The sequence below is a fragment of the Corvus hawaiiensis genome, chromosome 2 (genome assembly GCF_020740725.1).
Source record: "Corvus hawaiiensis isolate bCorHaw1 chromosome 2, bCorHaw1.pri.cur, whole genome shotgun sequence".
Taxonomy (NCBI): domain Eukaryota; kingdom Metazoa; phylum Chordata; class Aves; order Passeriformes; family Corvidae; genus Corvus; species Corvus hawaiiensis.
In genome coordinates, this window is record NC_063214.1 from 81,549,556 (window position 1) to 81,568,349 (window position 18,794).

Consider the following 18,794-nt stretch of genomic DNA (forward strand, 5'->3'; position numbering starts at 1 on the left):
GTTTTGCTCTGCTTGTGTGTGTGGCTTTTGCTTTTCCTTTTGAACTGCCTTGATCTCAACCCACAAGTTTTCTCACTTTTACTCTTTCAAGTCTCTCCCCAGTTCCACTCACGAGGGAGTGAGTGAGCAGCTGCGTGGGGTTTGGCTGGCTTAAACCACCACAAAGAGAAAGAAGTTTGTCACTTTGTTTCCGAGTAGACATGGCCAGTAATGCATATTTCAATATTCTTTTTCAGAGTCAGACTGAAAGACACAAGAGCTCTGTATAGAGTATTCTTTGTTATTACAGGACCAATGAGAAAAATTACTGGGAAACACTTGAGGTTTTTGCCTGCATTTTGAAACCCAGCAGAGCCAAAAGCAGGATGTCCCATCAGGAGTGGAACAATCATATATCTGAAGAATCACTCCAGTCTGTTACAGTGACTAAGCTGCTTTTTAACGTGCTTGTATTATCAGCTTCATGAAGGCCTGTTAAAACAAAGAGACAAAAAAATTAATAGTTATTAATACTCTTTTGGGGATACTTTTACTTTGTCTATGAGACAAAATGACATGCTATGTGAGCAAACACCTGTGGACTTCAGGAAATCCCAAATTTCAACCAGTGAGGAAATGACAGGTGTTGATAATATGTAGACAGTTTCTCTCACAGAATATAAAGCACAGTACAAGCAGTCAGTGTCAACCTTACTTTCCATTCAAAAATAACCAGCAGTATCTTTATGTGACTGACACAGCTTTAACCTTTACATACATTGAAACGTTGGGGTTAGAAACTACTATATAAATTTTATGTAAGATTGAGGCTTTAACTTCAGCACTAGTTCAAATATTTATCTCAGCCTGGTGTTGTTATTATTCTCAAGACAAAGCAAGTTCCCTTTTCCCTTGAATTTGGGAAGAAAAAAATTCCTGAATGATTTATTTTTAAGCTGAGGTTGAACTCTGATAATACTATGTTTTAAAATCTCAAATTTAAGTTGGCATCTCTGTATATTTACGTGTATGTGGTTTACCTATCACTAAGTATCATAAAAGTATGATATTTATATGGCAAAAAACCAAACACAGAGTTTTTCTTACTTATTCTTTTCTTACAAAACACCATCTGTTGAATTACAATGTGTAATAAACTGTACTTAATCCTCCTCTAGGTGGGTCAGTCACTTGTGTATATGTTACCTTCCTCCTTTGGTGAACTCTTCTTGGGAAGACCCCATGCATGTACCACAGAAGCAGCATTGGGCTCATTTTTCTGAACTGTCAATGCCTTCTGACTTCTATCATCTTTCATCAATAAAATGTCTTCCTCTACTGATGATATATCCCAATCATCTTCATCAGGTTCTGTGAGCTAACCAGGACAAGAAAAAACAGGCATTTTTCCTCTGTCTGTTCAAGCTGCGCTGAGATCTTTCCTAAACTCAACTACGTGAAACTGCTAAAGAAAAATGCATTGGCACATGGCCTTTATGACATCTATCACCACACTTTTAAAATCCACATTAATTCAACTACCTAAATGATATTAATTCACTGTTACCATTCCAAAACTAAAAATAGTTTGGTTTTTTTTTTCTAAAGTCAGGAACTGCAAACATTTGAAGTTCTGCCAGTTCTTTATCTGGCATAAACCTCTTTTTCATGTATTACGTGCCAGCCTTAAAAAAGGATTATCTTTTCTGGGATATTCCAGTGAGATGAAAATCCTTTAAGCATTAGAATGTGTATTACTTACATGAAAATAAAGATATGATATGCAAGGTGGCAGTTTACAAGCATTCTGTAGTCAAACCAGGAAAAAAATAATTTGGTAAAGGCCTTTTTAATTTAAAACTAATTTACTTAAAGAGAAAATGAAACAAGGAAAATTAAAAAAACCACATGGTGCTCAAACTTTAAATATACATTCTCCTCAAGATTCAGTGTCAGCATGTACAAATATTTTAATTAAGTGGTGGATTTGTATATTAAGTTCACAAAATGAGAGTCCATTCGAACAGATGAACCTGAAGGCAATGAGTCCATGGTCCTTCTTACCTCATCTGTCTGAGAACTAAGTATCTTTATTCAGCTTTAGAAAGAAGAGCTACAGCATTTCCCTATTTGTCAATCAGATGTGGCTTGATGAATTTGAGCTATTTTTAGAGAGTTTAAATATGGAAAGTGAACGATGGTTTCTCACAAAGCTAAAACCTTATTTCACTGGAGTCTCCCAGTATTAGAGTAAGGATCTACACGGTGCTTCCATTGCACAGAAGGAAGGTTCAGATGCTACTAGAAAACAATGTAAGGTATGTACACGCTAGAGAAAAATCAACAAATATGAACATGTCGCATGTCTTGAAAGAAGGGAAGAGACTGAAGTATGCTTTATCTTGCAACATAATTCCATTTTAACACTGCAAACTGTTTTTCAAAAACTGACAGATCTGCTCAGTGTGCTGTATTATTAACATACCAGGATTCACTATTGTGCAGTTTCAAATTATCTGCATTTGGAGGGTGTGGTAATGGGAAGGTCAGAGTCACATATATTGAGAAATGCTGGAGGAAGAGTTTCCGTGAACATTCACAAAGTCCCTAATTATTTTTAAAGTAAAAAATAGAGATAAACAAGTCAACCTTAAACAAAGTTCAGTTTTGATCGAGTGTAAATACACAGCACCAATCAAAACTACTAAATAGTTTTATTAACTCAAAGACTTATATAAAGATGTCTACATTGAAACATATAAATATGGGCATAGATATATGCATATATAATTACCAAAGCATACAAGATGGTGTGTTCTTCCAGGAAGATTCCAGAAACAAAGTAGCAATGCCTGCCCTGGTTTCATGAACTTATTCTAAACTCATCATGTCCATACAGGATACATCAGGGACACAATGTATTCTAAATTAATTATAGCAACAACATTTTTCATAAAATGATAGAAAGGTTTGGGTTGGATGGGACCTCAAAAGACCATCCAGTTGAACTCCCTCACCATGGGTAGGGACACCTTCCACTAGACCAGGCTTTTCAAAGCCCCCTTCAACCAGGCCTTGAACACTTTCAGGGACGGGGCATCCACAGTTTCTTTGGGCAACCTGTTCCAGTGCCTCACCACCCTCACAGTAAAGAATTTCCTCCTAATATGTAATCTAAACCTACTGTCTTTTCATGATAGTCTAATTTTCTGTCCAGAGGGATCTGTTCCATGATCTTTCCAGGCATAGAAGTGAGACTAACAGGTCAGTAGTTCCCAGGGTCCTCTTTCTTTCTTAAAAAATGGGTTTATTTTTTTTTTTTCAGTCAGAGATTACACCCAACTGCGATGACTTTTCAATTATTATGGAAAAGTGGCTTGGTGACTATATCAACCAATTTCCTTAGGACCCTGGGAAGCATCTCACTGGGTCCCACGGACTTACGTAAGTTCAGGCTTCTCTGGGGGTCTCAAACTCGACCTTCTACCACAATAGGAGGGATTTCATTCCCCCAATACTTATGCTAAGGTTCAGGGGTTTGAAAGATGTGGGAAGGGAGATTATCAGTGAAAACCAGAGCATTTTTAAAACATAGATTTTAAGGCTTATTTTGCTACAGGTCTTTGCTCTTGAAGCCCAAATTCCTGAACACAATGGCCACCATCTAAAGATCTTCACAAAATCCAGCCAATTTAACTGTGAACATTTTACAGTCTTATAAAATCTGACATTACAAAGAATTTGGAAGTAACACTGGATAGAAAATTGCACTGTAATAGTCATGTCTGAATTGATAATTTTGAGTCCAGTGTGATTTGCAGCTCCCACACAGTCAATGGACAACTTAGGTGTCATCAATGGCAATTACAAGGACACAGGCTAAATGTGATTATGCTACCCTCACTGCCAAAGTTAATTAAGACAATCACTCTTTTCTGGAAACTGAAATAGAAGTGTCACTGTTTTTGGGGGGAGTGATGAATTTCAGATTTAACTCACAGTCAGGAAGCCCTAAGGTATCAGTTTTATTATGGATAACAGGATTCTCAGTAATTATTATTTGCTAATTTAGTGAAAAAATGTTGTATTGAATGCTAGAACTAGTACCTGTCTGTCTACTTCAATCTAGTAACAATTACTCAGAGTGAAATAAAATCACTAGCTGCTGTTGACTTTGCATTTGGAGTAACTTTTGTTCCTTTTAAAAATTGTTCAGGCAAAGACACCAGATTGTGGCAAAATGCTTCACCAATTACAGAACTGTAAACTGAGGAGAAGATGGGGACCTTAGGAGCCTGAGGGGTGAAGAATACATTGTGTTAGTATTCTGTTGGTGAACATAGGCCATACTCAATGGACAGCAACAGATTTGAAGTAGTCTGAAAGCAGTAGGTGATTGTAGATTGATGCAGAAGACCAATGGAATTTCTCCTCTCATTAAAATGTATTTATGAGATCCATATTAGATAAAGCTCTAGAAATAATGTTTTTAAATGTTAGATATACAAATTCCTTTATTCCTCCATCAAAACAAGACACTAGGAAAAAAAGTAAAGAAGGGCTCTCTATGCTGCTAGAATAGAAGATAAGAATGGTACTGATTGTGCCCAAACTTTGAGCTGTAGAGATCCAAAACAATCAAGGCATCAGCTAAATAAGCAGTGTGAATGAAGTCACTTGCCACTGGTCACTTGCTAGTACTTTTCTGTACACCAGTGCAGATGTACCCAAAAAGACTACTTAGCTGTAATTCCAAAACTGTCTCAGAGAATTAAGTTCTTTGCTGCATCAAGATGATTTCAGCATGAAAAGAAAAAGTAACATACATATAGTTCAATTGCTTAATGTAATAATGCTGCATACTAAAAGTGATACCTTCAGTTCTTTCACCTCTTCTTTCTTAATAAATGCCTGTGCAACATTAATTCCTCCAGCCGGTTTGTTCTTATTTCCATGGTTAGAAAGAGTCTCTCCAACTTGTTTGGCCAGTTTTTGAATAAATGTTCCTAAAATTCAGAAAAAAATTAAATTGACAGTTTCCATTCACAAGGAGGGACTTTATTATAAACCCCCTAGAAATCTTCCCCAAAGTAAAAATGAGTAAAAGAAGTCTCTCTGAGACAAAGATTGTCTCTTTTCCTGCATTTATATAGAAGAGCATGATACACATTTCTAAGTAATACACTAATAGAAACACATTAGCAAAAACATAAAGTGTACACTTATATATATATATATACACTCAAGACTAGGTAGTCTGCCTTCATTATGTTTTCTAACACAGAAATATTACCATGAAATGCAAAACCATGCACACTTGTTGAAACATCCATATACAAATGCAGTAAAAACCTTTAGAAGTTTTGGCAAGTGTTACAGTTTCTTCAGTTTTGTTTTCCTCCATCCCATCCGCATGGCTTTTGCCAGAAGTCTTCTGAAAAGCATGGACTGTGCTGCTTGATGGTTTTGACTGCTTTTGTAGTATCTCTGGTGTTCTATAAGGCTGTTTAACGTCATCTTCATCAGCTTCTTCCTCTGAACTGAATGGTGGTGTTCTAAGCAAAAGCACATACAACATGAGCACTTACTGGGTTTCAGGGGGTGCACCACCACACACGTTTAAGCTTCCTTGTATTTTCTTTTCTAACAAAGTGCATTTTGCTTAGTGAAAAAAACCAGAATCTCCCCTAAATTCTAACTGTCCAAAAAAAAAAAAAACCAATTTAAAAGAAAAATGACACTGCTAATTAAACTCAGAAAGTTATCCCAAAATGGTCTCTTATACACACAACTCTTTCCATTTACTCAACCATCTTTACAAAACAAGAGACTAATATAAAACAAGTCTTGCCAGGCAAACACAGATAGGCTTTCATGGATCAGCAGGTAAAGCAAATTTCAGGGTCAAGGAATCTGTGCCACAAAATGTCTGTTGTGACATCAGTTAAATGAAAATAATGTGGGAATTTTTCTTTGCAGGCAGTTGCAAAGTAATGTACCTGATGTGAATGGAACATGGCATAATGTATTTAATTTTGGTTGCAGTATGAAAATAGCAATAAACTGAAAAAATTAGGTCATCAAAGTCTTCAAATGCTTTTAACTCAGAAAAAGCATCTAAGAAAGAAACTAAAAGAAGTTATTGATCTTATTGAATATCTCTTTCTCGATCACAACAAAGAATACATATGCTGAAAGAAAAACATGTTATCTTTCAGGGATTATAATAAGACACTCAAATGGAGTAATACTTTTAAACCAAAACATGAAATATGCAGCCCAGAGAGTGTTTATGATTTTAGCTTAATAATAGTTTTTGTGTGGCAAACATGAATATTCAGTCACCAAAAATGTCTTCTTCAAAAAGGCAAGGGAACAAAACATACGTGATGCTAGGCGTCTTTCTGGAAATTCCTCTTCCAAGAATCTTCCTGGATCTAAAAATAATGAGACAAGTTATTTCAAGACTGACAGTCCACTAAGCAAGCATAAAGTTTATATAGAAGTTATGTGAATTCTTTCCTCAATTCTTACAATTTAGGAAAAGTTCACATCAGCCACAAAAAACCCAAACCCACAGGACTGTTATCTGAGGTATGAGTGTTTTTAGAATGGCATCTCTTACTTTGGTTTAGAAACATACTCAGGGATGATTGGTCTTTGTCCAGGTGGGCGGAGAGCTGATGGAGAAAACTTTGTTGGCTTTTGTGGTGCGGCAGATGAGGAAACTCCCAATTGATTGAACTTGTGTCTTTCTACAAGAAAAGTTATCTATGTCATTCTTGCAAACAGTGTTTGGTATCTTTCATATTTAATTTCTACAATTAGAGATGTCTCTGCTGCAGGCTATAGTTTTACAAAAAAAGAAGAAAAAAAGTAATTCTCTTCTTCCAAGCTGTTCAGAGTTACCATGCGTTGGGTTAAAAAGTGTAGCAATTTGGCAGAAAATAAACCCCCTTGCTTTCTGTGATTACAATTGCATTGTTAGTGCTATGAACAGCTACTCTGCAGTTAATGTTTAGATAGATAGACAGATAGATAAAATGTGTATATATATATTTCTGGCAATCCAAAAGAAACACATATGTTGCATTTAATAGGCTGGCTCTTTAGAATGTGGCCAGACCTAGGGTTAATGGACTCTTCAAGCACCTGGTGTGGGGCCTGTAGTTACACGGTTTTTTTGTAGTTACACAGGTAACAGGTGGAGAAGACCCCACAGAGGTTATGTGTGCAACAGAAAATGGGAAGAATGGGTTAATAACCTTAGGCTTAGACATTCCTACATCCAAGTGTCAAGGGCCCAAAGGTGGTTAAGTTCTTCAGAGACTGATAGATTAAAGGAGCCGCTTCTGACACCTTGGAAAAATAGTGCATGGCCAGAATCTCTCTAGTCTTAAAGAATTACAACAGTTAATGGGAACTTTAAGATATTGGTGCAAACATCCCTGGTTTCTCTATTATTGCCCATCCCTTATACAGTTTGCTCAAAAAGGGAAAATCATGGGAGTGGACTGAGCAACCCATGAAGCAGTTCCAACAGCTCGGTCCCACACCCCCCCATTGGCCCTACTAGAGCAGAATGGGGTTCTGTTGAGAATATGGCACTTACTGCAACTGGTTTCACACTGGCCCTTATGGACCAGAGAGATTGAGCCCCACTGCATTGAAAGACCCAGAAGAGAGATATTCTGAGTTGGAAAAGGGACTTTAACCATTAGTCCAAGCAGTTAAACAAGTTGAGCCACTAACGGATAACCTGTCTGGACAAACCCTGATGAAACCTGTATTGTCTTTCCTTTCCAGGAATGATACTGGGAATGATGCCAGTACATCTTCACCAAAGATCAAGTTAACCATCTAAGGACTGCTTATCCTTGCTGTAGGAGCAACTACTGCCATCATGAACCAAATTTGGTTCACATATCAACAAGCTCAACTTGCAGGGTGGAGACCCTCACTTCTTCTATCCATAGAAGCTAATAAATATGGTAACTATAGCACACTCTGCACCACCCACACTTCTCACTTGTGAAATTTACTGTGGCAGCAAATATAAGGGAAGGAGATGAGGGCACTTAGCCCATTGAAATTAGAAAGGTAACCTGAATGCCACTGAATTTAAAAGGGAATTTCAATCCTGGTGGCATCTAATCAATTTTACTTATGACCTCGTTAAGAGTACAGTAAGAAATAAAATGGACAGCATCAGTGGTCAGACCCCCTCTTCAGATGGTCACCCACAGCTACAGGAACTTTAAATAAACCACTTCACCCAGTTGCTGCTATGTTAATCCTGACTCTAATATGTTTTGCTCTGATCATAGACATGTATGTAAAAACCTGGATAATGATCTGTCAGAAACACGTAAGGTCTGGGTGTGGTATAATGAAAGGTGTGGGGGAGAGGTATGAGCAATTGCTCTACAAAGACCCCCCCAAAAATCCATTAAACAGGTGTGATAGGGGCACCAAATTGAATGTGTGACTGCAGGCATGGTGTGGATAGTGTAGGAATGAGGCCTACAGCCATGAGATATACGATGAAGGGATTTCCATGAGATATGCCATGAGATGTGTAGCTAAGGGATGATGTGGCCATGGTGGCATGCTGAGGGGCTGGTAGGTTATCAGGCGGAGGCTGGATGACTCTTACCACTGCAGTCCACCAGGGGGAAGAGGGATTGATGCTAAGGTGTCACTATTGGCAAATCTGTGATCACAAAATGAGACCAGACTTAGAGTGTAGCCCACACCATTGGTGCACCTGGGAACATGACCAGACTTACAGCGCTGAATTGGCTAAAATCAGAACTTAAGCCCAGCCGTACCCAGCCCTCCAGATCTGTGAGGATCATCTGGAAAGCAAGGGGGTTTATTTGCTGCCAAAGTGTTACACTCCCAACACAATACCATCTATCTTGCCAATATAGGAGCTAAGATATTTGCAGTTAAACACCATGTCAAGAACCCTTTAAAGAAAACAGTTTAGTTGCCCATAACTATATAGAACATTGATATGGAAAAGCAGGAAAGCAGCTTTACAGAAATGTAACCTTAAATAGCAGTTATAAAATGTAAGACAATGAAATAAACCCCAAAATCCACTGTTACCTTCACCAGGAAGCTGAACACAGGAAGCAGGTCTGCTAGAAGATAATGATTTCTCTTCAGCCTGAAAGCTAACTTGACGTTCAAGATGCTCTCGAATTCCGTGAATGGTGGGCTCTTGCTTCTCTTTGCGTTCTCTGGCATATTCAATAGCTCGCAAAATTTTATTTAAGCGATCACTTGATATTCCACGAACACCCTAAGGAAACAAATTGTATTGTAAACTCTTTTCGACTTCAGATATCACAAAGCTTGTACAAAAATCACAGAAGTTGGTAACACTGCTCACAAGTGTCGCCACATCCTCCACAGCTGTAATTTGATGGCCATCCTCTTGGGTTAGCGGTTGAGGAATTACACTTATTTAAAACACAGAAATTTAGCCTTGGATTTTATAGGTTGAGAACTGTAGTACAGGAGTGAAAGAGAAAAGAAGAAAAGTGGTGCAAAGATCATTCTTCTTTTAAATAATTCAATATCATCTTACTGCTTTAATTCCCAAGGATTCCAGCTTCTCCTCCAGGGCTTGCTCCAAAACAACTCGCAATTCTTTAGTTAAAGAAGGATCAGACTTCAGAGCATTTATTAAATAGTGGTTACTTCTACCTGGTTTATGATCACTTTTCTCAGTTTCTGAAATAAGAAGGAAAAATGCTTTTAAGAGATATTTAAAAAATCCACAGTACATGAGACAATTAAAAACTGCACTGAAGCATGCATTCTTTAGAAACAGTGTAGACATATATGTGCACTATTTATCTATATGGAGTTGCATGATTTTCAAAATCTTGGGCTAGTTTACAAAAGCCAGCTCACTTGGAAACTGTACCTCAGCACCTCGTGCTCACCATTTTATTTTATTGTTCTTGTTACAGAATCATTGTAAAGATACGTTGCTGAATATTTAGCAACAAAGATCTTTATTTTTAGAATTGTACTTGACAACTTCTGATGAAGAAAGACTATCTTCTGATACTTAAGTTCTCTAAAAGTGGTATTTCAAATAAAAGCTGAATTCTAGCAGAAATCAGAACAAGAATACTACAAACTTTTTCTCAAGAAAAGCTTCAAGCAACATGATGATGTTCTCTGATAAAATCATCTACTGAAATTAAATCTTTGCAAAGTTGTAACTCTTTCCAAAGTCTTGGTAAAGACAAAACCTTAGTCTGGGGCAGACTGTTTCACAGAAAATACATGATGGATAATAATCATCTTTAAAAATCTTTCAAGGACAAAGTTCAGTGTCGAGTTTTCTTCTATGCAAGTCTATGACATCATACATACTTAAAAGCAGACAAAGAAGTTCCTATCTCTTTCCCTTGCGTTAAGTGTCAATAATGACTCTTATGTCAATAAAGAACTCTTATGCAAGAAATAAAGAACCATCTAGACAGATTCTTCCATCTAAAATGAAGACTGACATTTAAGTTAGGCCAAAGTATTACAGGGTCATACAGGGGAGTAAAAAAGCAAAACACACCCATTTAGAACTTGTCTATTTTAAAATTTTACTGAATGCCACTTAAAGTAAATGAAGCAATAATCTGTGGAACCATGATGGTTGCTTCTGTCTGGCAGTGGTCAGCAAAGCTGGCAAAGGGTATAAAACATCCCAGGAAAGCATGCTGTAAACCACACACCCAACTCCCCTGAAATAACAGGTAAATCTTGGGCAGGACTTTGTCTTTTCCTAGTACGCCTTACAGGACACCAGAGTCATCTACCAGCCAACAGACAAGGACAGGAATGAAGGCATAATTCCATATTTTATTTTGAAACAAATGTGCCACTTTTTGTATTTGTAAACAATGACAGCTTATTAGAAAGCAGCTCCTCTTACTTTTCATTTTTCTTTAAGGGAAAGACAAGCACCCTAAAGAGCAGACAAAAAAGTCTCAAGATGCACAAGTGACACATTAGGCGGTTTTGAGGAACTGCCTTCCCATGGGTCCTGGAAATAACTATAGGTAATGAAAACTGAAAGAGAGTCCAGCTGCCATAGTATTAGATCTGTCTTGAAGAGGACATAATCAGGCTGAAATCTCATCTGGTTTTGGGAACTGTGTGGACAACTCAGTCCCTGACAGAGATGGAATTAAAACTGATTTGTCTGAAGAACTGAGTTCTAGAAGAGGCAAACAATTGGTCTCGAGGAAATGCAGGGCTATCTGACTATCCCAAATCAGGATGAGATGGCATTACGCAGAACAAAATCCTCCCAGAAAGCCATACATGAGACATTTTAAAGTGGAAGGCTCCCAGGAGCCTTCTGAAAATCCTCTCTCTCTCCAATGTTAATCCTTATAATAAAATAGATACATTTAAAATCATTTTAAAATTCCTAATTACTACATACTAATAAGGGGAACAAGACTATCCAGCATTATCCTAATTAATGACAATATTCATTCTTTCTAATTAACTCAAGACAAATCCTCTTTGCCAGAGCAATTATTTAAGGAACTGTTCTGTTATTCATCCCTAAATACTAGATTTAACAACTTTTGAGACAAGGGACCTTTCATCTGGTCCACTGTCTCAGCTCCTACATAATCCTAGAAAATAATGTTCCAAGTCACAAATTTTCACACTCTCCCTTACAAATGACGGCCATCAAAACCAAAAAAATCTTGGTCTATCTTTTCAGACTGCATTCTTTCTTTTTCTCTTCTGCACTTCAGGCCATGCCTTTAGGCACAGCAGAAGAAACAAAGACAATCCATCAAGAGAGAAGATGGCAAGCAAGAGAAATAGCAGAAGGAATGGCAAAAATGCAAGCAGTCTTTATTTCAGATTGTTCAGAGTCACTGGATTTTCCCTGGGGAAACCTCCCAACCCACAAATGTATTCAAACAACAATTTTGTTTTCAAAACAGCATCATTCCTTTGAAATTTAAACTCACTGGCTGTAAGGTTCAAAATTGATTTTGATTTTCACACACGAAGAGCTTTTTGTTATTCAACTATTTGGTGTTTCACCTAAGGTACTGCTAGCTGCCTCCAGGAGAAGAATACCATGCAGGATGAACCAGTGCTTTCTGTTCTGTCAGTGTAAATGTGGCCTTCTCCAAGTTCTCCTTGGATGAGGCACAACAGCTGCCAATGCTGGGCTATGTAACTTTACTCCGAATTGCACAACAGTGGCTGAAGCTGTGGCTGCTTATGGGTAGGTGTAACTCAGATTACTTGTAAAAGTATCTGTGATGCATTTATGAAAGCTGGCAGCTCCAATCTCCACCACCAACTTCCTTTTACCTGAACTCTTCATCCTCTCAGGCAGAGTTTAAAAAGGAAGTGAGCACATATTGCAATAGTGTCAGCACCAAAAATTTCCTAGTGATGGGCTTTCCCCCATCAAACATTTTTGCTCTGCTTAGTTCAAGTGCCTTTAGACATATGGAATGTGCCTGCTTTGAAGAAATTAGCTAGATTTTCATGAAAACATTGAACTTGGATAAGGAAATAATAATATTTACAAGCAATAGCAAAGCAGAGACTGACACAAGCAATGTTCTCACCCAAATCACACAAATATACTGAAATACAATGAAAAATACTGTAGATATCAAATAATATCTTTTGTTTTCAAGAAACACATGCCAGTATATTTTGAGCTGAATCAATCATTACCTTTTTCCTCTTCTGAAAGCTCCTCTATGGGCTCCAGCATATGCACCAAGGGTGCCTGCTCTAATAATGAGGAAGAACAGGAACACCAGACAAAAAGGACAGAAGAAGGTCAAGGTCCAGAGAGGGAAAGTCAGGAAAAAAACCACCACACTGATGTCAACTTTCTTGACTGCTGACAACCTGCTTAACAATCACAAACCCACTACAACATGACTCTTTACTGCCTTGGGGGTACATTTTTGTAGAGGAGACTCTAATACAATAGTCACTTGTCTTGGGGTGACTTTGTGATGTGTATACCCTATCACTGCCCCATGCCCAGGAATTAATTTTATGCCTTTCTGTGCCTTTAAACTGAGCAAAACTTTTTCAAAGCAGTTTGTAGCTTGTTCAAGGTCACACAAAGATTTTTTTTTTTTTTTTTTTTTTTTTACCAACTGCGGCAGGAGAGCGGGAGGGAAGGGAAGCACCCGGTTTTGCTTTTCTTTCCAGCCAGCTTTTGGCAGTTTTTTTTTCCTCAGCTCCTTTTCCTTTGGAGAGTTGAACTTTTGCTTTCTTGGGACTTCATTTTTTCCCTTTTCTCTCTGCTGGACTGTTTCAAGATCAGAATACATCGGGAGGAATTTCCACCAAGGCCTTGGCCCTGGAGGTGGGCCCACCACCCCGTCCCAGCTCCAAGGAGGGGGAGAGAAAGACTACGGAAGGACTCTGAAATTTTCCCAGGTTTCTCTCAGCAGAGCGGGAGGTTTTATTATTTAGCATTATTTTCCTTTTCCTGTGTGTTTGTTCAATAAATAGTTTTTATCTCTTTCACTTTCCTTCGAGGAAAATTTATTTTTTCCCGAACCTGGTGGGGGAGGGGTGGTTATAGCCTACCTTCTCTCAGAGGATGTATTTCTAGATTGGGCCAAACCAGCACATCACTTAAGGAGTGATTCTGTTGTCCAAACACAGGTGTATGGTGTCATTCCAGATACACCAAAACTTTAAGCCATCAGTGCAAGGTTGACTGATGTGCCACACAACTTCTGGAATGGCAGCAGTTAAGTCAGGTGGGGTATTTTTAGACATCTACAATGACAGGGCTGCCCAGGATTATGTAAATCGATATTGTTGTTCTTTTCTCATAAAAAGCAATTTTTAAAGATTTTAGAATATTGTCTATGTGCAATTTTATACTAAAAGTTTAAAAAAGACAAGTGAAATGGACAAAGTAAACCTCAAAAATATATGGAAAAATATATTAACTCAGTATTCCTGAGAATTATTAAGTACTGAGTTCATATGTGCAAGATAGAGATTTTATACATGTCATATATATATATGTCATATATATATATGTCATATATATATATGTCATATATATATACATGTCATATATATATACATGTCATATATATATATGACAATTCCCAATAAAACCAATTTTAAAAATCTTTAATCACTCCAGCTGAGTCAGCTTCAGTACTATCATGTGTTTTAAAGAATTCTTGAAATGTCTCTGCTGAAAACAGCTTCCTAAACACACTGAATTTATCATTCTATAGGCTGTCAGGTACAATTTGCTTCACAAAAGTGAAGCCAGAGTACAGTTTATTTACAACTTCATAAACTTCAGATATAAGACATGCTTGAAAATCATTATATGCAGACCAATAAACATTCAGGTTTTTAAAATGTTAATATTCACCTTCTACAAATTAATTGGTACCAATGAAAACTAGAGCTTGAGTGCCTTCTAGGGTTCACAATAAAAACAGATACACAAACTGTACTTTCAGCATTCAATTACAGGCATTGTAAGAGAAAACAATTTGTTGGTCAATATTTTGGGCCTACATGCATTTGCCCTATCCTTCACAAAAAACCTCTTGCACTATAAATGGTTGTTACACTGTATGGGTAGAGGCAGAGGACGTGATGCTGCAGTGAGGATGCTCTTTGGCACTCCTTGTACTCCAGGTACAAACATGGATGCACTGTGACAGGTAATCGCAGTGAAACAAGCTTTTGGAGCTAATGACACTGCCACATCTCCAATATTCCCCAAGAGAAGGGGATTAAAACTGGTGGCATAAATGCTTGGTTATGGGAGCTGCTCTCTCCATGCTTTCCACACCTGTGGTGATATTCAGCTCCTCACCTGCTTTTCCAAGCCAGTTACCAGACTCAAGATTTGCTCCTGCAGAACTTCTACTAAATAAGAAGTTCTAAAAAAATGCCTCTTATACCATCACAAGTGATAACAAGATGCAAATATCAAGATATCTTAGGAAAAACTCTGAGAGACAAGTGGGCTTCTGGTTTTTCAATCTCTAAAGCTGTAAAATTTATCAGCAGCCAGAGAATTTCTAGGTACTGGAACGCAATCCTCCACACTACTGCTCCTGGCACTTTGCTGCTCTTCAGCAGCTAAGATTCTCCAAAACAATTTTCAGACACAGTTTGGAATCATTCCCAAGTGCCTGAAATGCATCTGTTTAGAAGGACAGAGCCTGAGGCACAGACGGAATGTTCTGAGAGGATTTATAATTTAGCTCCATGGGCACCAAGGCTGCCAAGTTTCTTGGCTGGACTTACTGGTCAGTAAGGCAGTTGCTGTGTAGTTGGATTGAATCTATGCTTGTTTTACCTGTACTTTACTCAAATGCTCTCTGCTTAAAGGGGCTGACTCATCTCTGCACAAACCCTTGCCAAGTGACTTAATGTAACAGGAAAAGTCCAGTCCCCAGAACTCAGACCTGAAAATAGTCTGCCGATCTGGCATAAAGGTGCATGCTCCCCTTCCTCAGTGTACCAGAAACAGAGGAAATGAAAAACCAGTAATTACTAAGAACATTTGCAAGAGCAGACCCTCTCAGAAGTGCACTACTGTTACGTGTAGTACTGCTGTTCAGTGCATGGTAACAGAGGAGATCAAATGCTAAGGCATGAGGGAGTACAACACCTGAAAACACCAACTTCTCTGACATAAGCAGGCCTTTTCTTTCTCTTCACTGTACACATATTCTAAGAGGTATCTATTAAATATCATGTTGGAATCACAGGTAAGAGAAAACATTACTCTGGTTTATAGACAGGTGTGGAGATGACCCCCCCTTAAGGAGTCCTCTCCTTATGTTTACCAGAGATGTGCTTCTTCTGGCCATCTGATCAGCCATATTAATTCTAGCCACCATTAAGGCCAGCAGTGGCGTGTCTATCATCCCACATCTTCCAGAGTATCTCTTCTGCCAGCTAGTATGTGTAGAGACACAGACGGGATGTACAGGTTACCTTAACTTCTTAGTGGATAATTATACTACTGAAAAATAATGTGCCCAGCATACTTTCAGAAGTAATTAAATACCTGTTTTAAAATGTATTTGAAGACAATTTCTATGCAGGTGGAATAGGAAAATATATTTAACAATAATGAAGGACTCAGACTGTGTATATTTCATGTACATCATGTATTATTTTTCTGTTCTTATCTACTAGTTAAAAAACTCCCCAATATTCTGACAGTGCTATTGGGAAAGCAGTCTTCTAGCCAACATTTAAAGAACAAATCCCATCCATTTATTTTGAAATATGAAATGCTAAAGAACTTTTAGCCTGAACAGAAGCATTAAAATAATCTATGGTGTAGTGTCATCTACAGTAAGCACTTTGCACTTGCAAGGTAAAAAATTAGGAAAAAATGTAAAATTTGTTTTTTGTAAACTACTGCATTTCTTGAAGGTGTAAGGAATGTAAGCCATGGCTACACTCATTATATACTCCTTTAATTTACACTCAAATTACACATACAAAGAGCTGCCACATTTAATCTATGATACCTGTAATTTGGACCATTATTTTTGAATTAATGCACTTCATGTGTTTTATTTTCCTAACTAATCAATATAAAGCCACATACTGCACATAAGCAGCAGAAATACTAATTTTAAACCAATATTCCTAAGAATGATATTTTTTGGACACTTACCTGAGGCCTCTAAGTTAGGAGCCTAGTCACCTCAGACTCCTTCTACAGTCATCGAAGAGATACAGGCAACTTCAAAGAGCATTCAGATCTTAATTCACCTGAACCAAACACTGAAGGTGCCCCTTTTCTCTGTTTACTGTCTAGGAGGAGTAAGTACTTTGACTAAGTTTTCCTCACATGCTTCAGCTATGTCCCTAGTGGTAGCTGAGCCTTGGTCCACACCATGTTTGTAGACTGAGATACAGGTTTTAATGGACAATCTAATTGGTAGCTTTGCTTTTTAACTACGTCTTCAATTCCACTGAATATCATTCACCTAATAAAGATTAAATATTGAACAAGTATCAACATTTCAAGAGTAATATAGGAGCCAAAACCTAATTTAAAAATATAATCTAAAAAACTAAATCATAATTAATCTGTTGCCTTTTTGTGAGACTGAAGTAATCTCTGAAAGTAAGACCTAAGTTGTATCTGCACAAAGCCCTACTGATAGCCCAGAAATGGACAGAAGAATGGTCTGCCAGGATGGCATTCAAGGAGCTCTACCAGCTCTCACAAGTCAGGAATGTTAACACAAAAACACCAGACTAACATAGTTATTCTCTTACTTTACACCTAAGATAACTCACATTTGTAACTTGGGTATCTTTTCATAACACAGATTTAAGATGTGCAGAACAAATATTAGGATGCAAAAGCTTCTGAGCGGCTTTGAAAAGTGTACTTAAGTTCTCATTAGAGAGCCTTTTCTAGAATTAATTTCAAAAAAAAGAATGAAGATATTTTATATGCAGGCAATTATAAGATGATCTGTGCTGAATAAATTTGTCTACAGGAGTTACCAGGAAGTGCTTTCATTTTCATAAAGGCATGAGATGCAGCCATGATGTCTTAATTCAGTAAGTCAATCCCTTGAGGAGTCCTGAAAACTTCGGGAAAGACACCATAACTTCTGCTAACCTCCAGAAAATTAGGTAGGGCAAGTTTAAAAAAAATCCAGAAGGGAAGAAAAGGGACAGACAGAGAGACCTGCAGAGATAAATAAAATAGTAATCAGCAAAGGAATCTGAAGGGAACACCTTCTTTGAGGTTTCATAATAAACTGATGGTGAATCTGTGTATCAACGGCAGGAGCAGCCTTTTCCATCTTGAGAAGTTTCACAAGATGTCATAAACTTCATATTTGAAGCAGCAAGAAATCATGAAAGATCTGAACGAGCTGATTTAAATTGTCAGAGTACAAAAAATACTAATGTTCACAGGACTGCTTCTGTCCTCAGTACAAATGAAAGCAAACGCACCAAGTAAGTAATGCTTCACCAACTTCAGGGCTAAGTCCTTAGCAGCAATGATCTTCATAAAACGTAGCTCTTAAATTCAGGGCAATTGCTAAGCTACATGCCATGAGATTTCTTAGCCAGAACCAGCACTACTGTTTTGGTGTAATGAGGCTGGCTTAAATGAAAAAGAATTAATTGCTTAAAGTGCTATTACTAATTCTCTATACTTAATATATTCTTACTTTTGTCTACATAATATTCATCCATATAATTTAGCTTAAAAAGCTACAAGCAATGAACTGCTAAACCTTGCATAGTTTAGAAAGAAAAAATGTTACCATAGAGTAATTAACAATAATATGATCAATTTTCCTTTTTAAAATAATTCTTGTCATAACAAATATTTTGAAATGAGCACTACATCAGTTTTTCATTCCTCATCAAGTCATCGAAAGCTTGATGTATACTGCCCCTTCTCCACAGATGCATTTTCAGAACTTTTTGTAGTTGTCAAAAAAGAAAAATTATCTACATTTTTCACAGACAAATTCCATTTAGTCTCCCTGTGACAAGTTTAAAAATTAAGAAAAACAATTAGAAAAACCCATTATTTAATTATAATTCAAATTAATAAACTGTTTCTAAACATTTTGCTTGCTCATTTTTCATTACTTTCCTTTTACAATGAAAATAAAGAAGTAATTGATGGCAGAATATTGGTATGGTAACAACACTGTCCATTAATTTGCATACTGCTTTAAAAAAACCCAAACTATTTTCACGAAGTACAAAACAATGTAAATATAGCTCCAACCCCC

The 18,794-nt window shown here is 37.4% G+C and overlaps 1 protein-coding gene across 3 annotated transcripts in view; it reads right to left on the reverse strand.

The window, feature by feature from the left end:
• Window positions 1–266: 266 nt before the first annotated feature.
• The window catches only part of DZIP1 (DAZ interacting zinc finger protein 1), a 39,362-nt gene continuing 20,834 nt past the window's right edge, over window positions 267–18,794 (reverse strand). Inside the window, exons 12-20 of one of the 3 annotated variants that reach the window (XM_048295788.1) lie at window positions 12,724–12,783; window positions 9,578–9,723; window positions 9,094–9,289; window positions 6,623–6,734; window positions 6,366–6,416; window positions 5,332–5,534; window positions 4,855–4,985; window positions 1,186–1,357; window positions 267–471 (exon numbers count right to left, since the gene is read on the reverse strand). In XM_048295788.1, coding sequence (XP_048151745.1) covers window positions 389–471; window positions 1,186–1,357; window positions 4,855–4,985; window positions 5,332–5,534; window positions 6,366–6,416; window positions 6,623–6,734; window positions 9,094–9,289; window positions 9,578–9,723; window positions 12,724–12,783 — 1,154 coding nt within the window. In that variant the 3' untranslated portion in view covers window positions 267–388. Of the gene's footprint in view, window positions 472–1,185; window positions 1,358–4,854; window positions 4,986–5,331; window positions 5,535–6,365; window positions 6,417–6,604; window positions 6,735–9,093; window positions 9,290–9,577; window positions 9,724–12,723; window positions 12,784–18,794 lie in introns of all 3 variants that reach the window. The other 2 variants (XM_048295786.1, XM_048295789.1) reach the window with 2 other exon arrangements.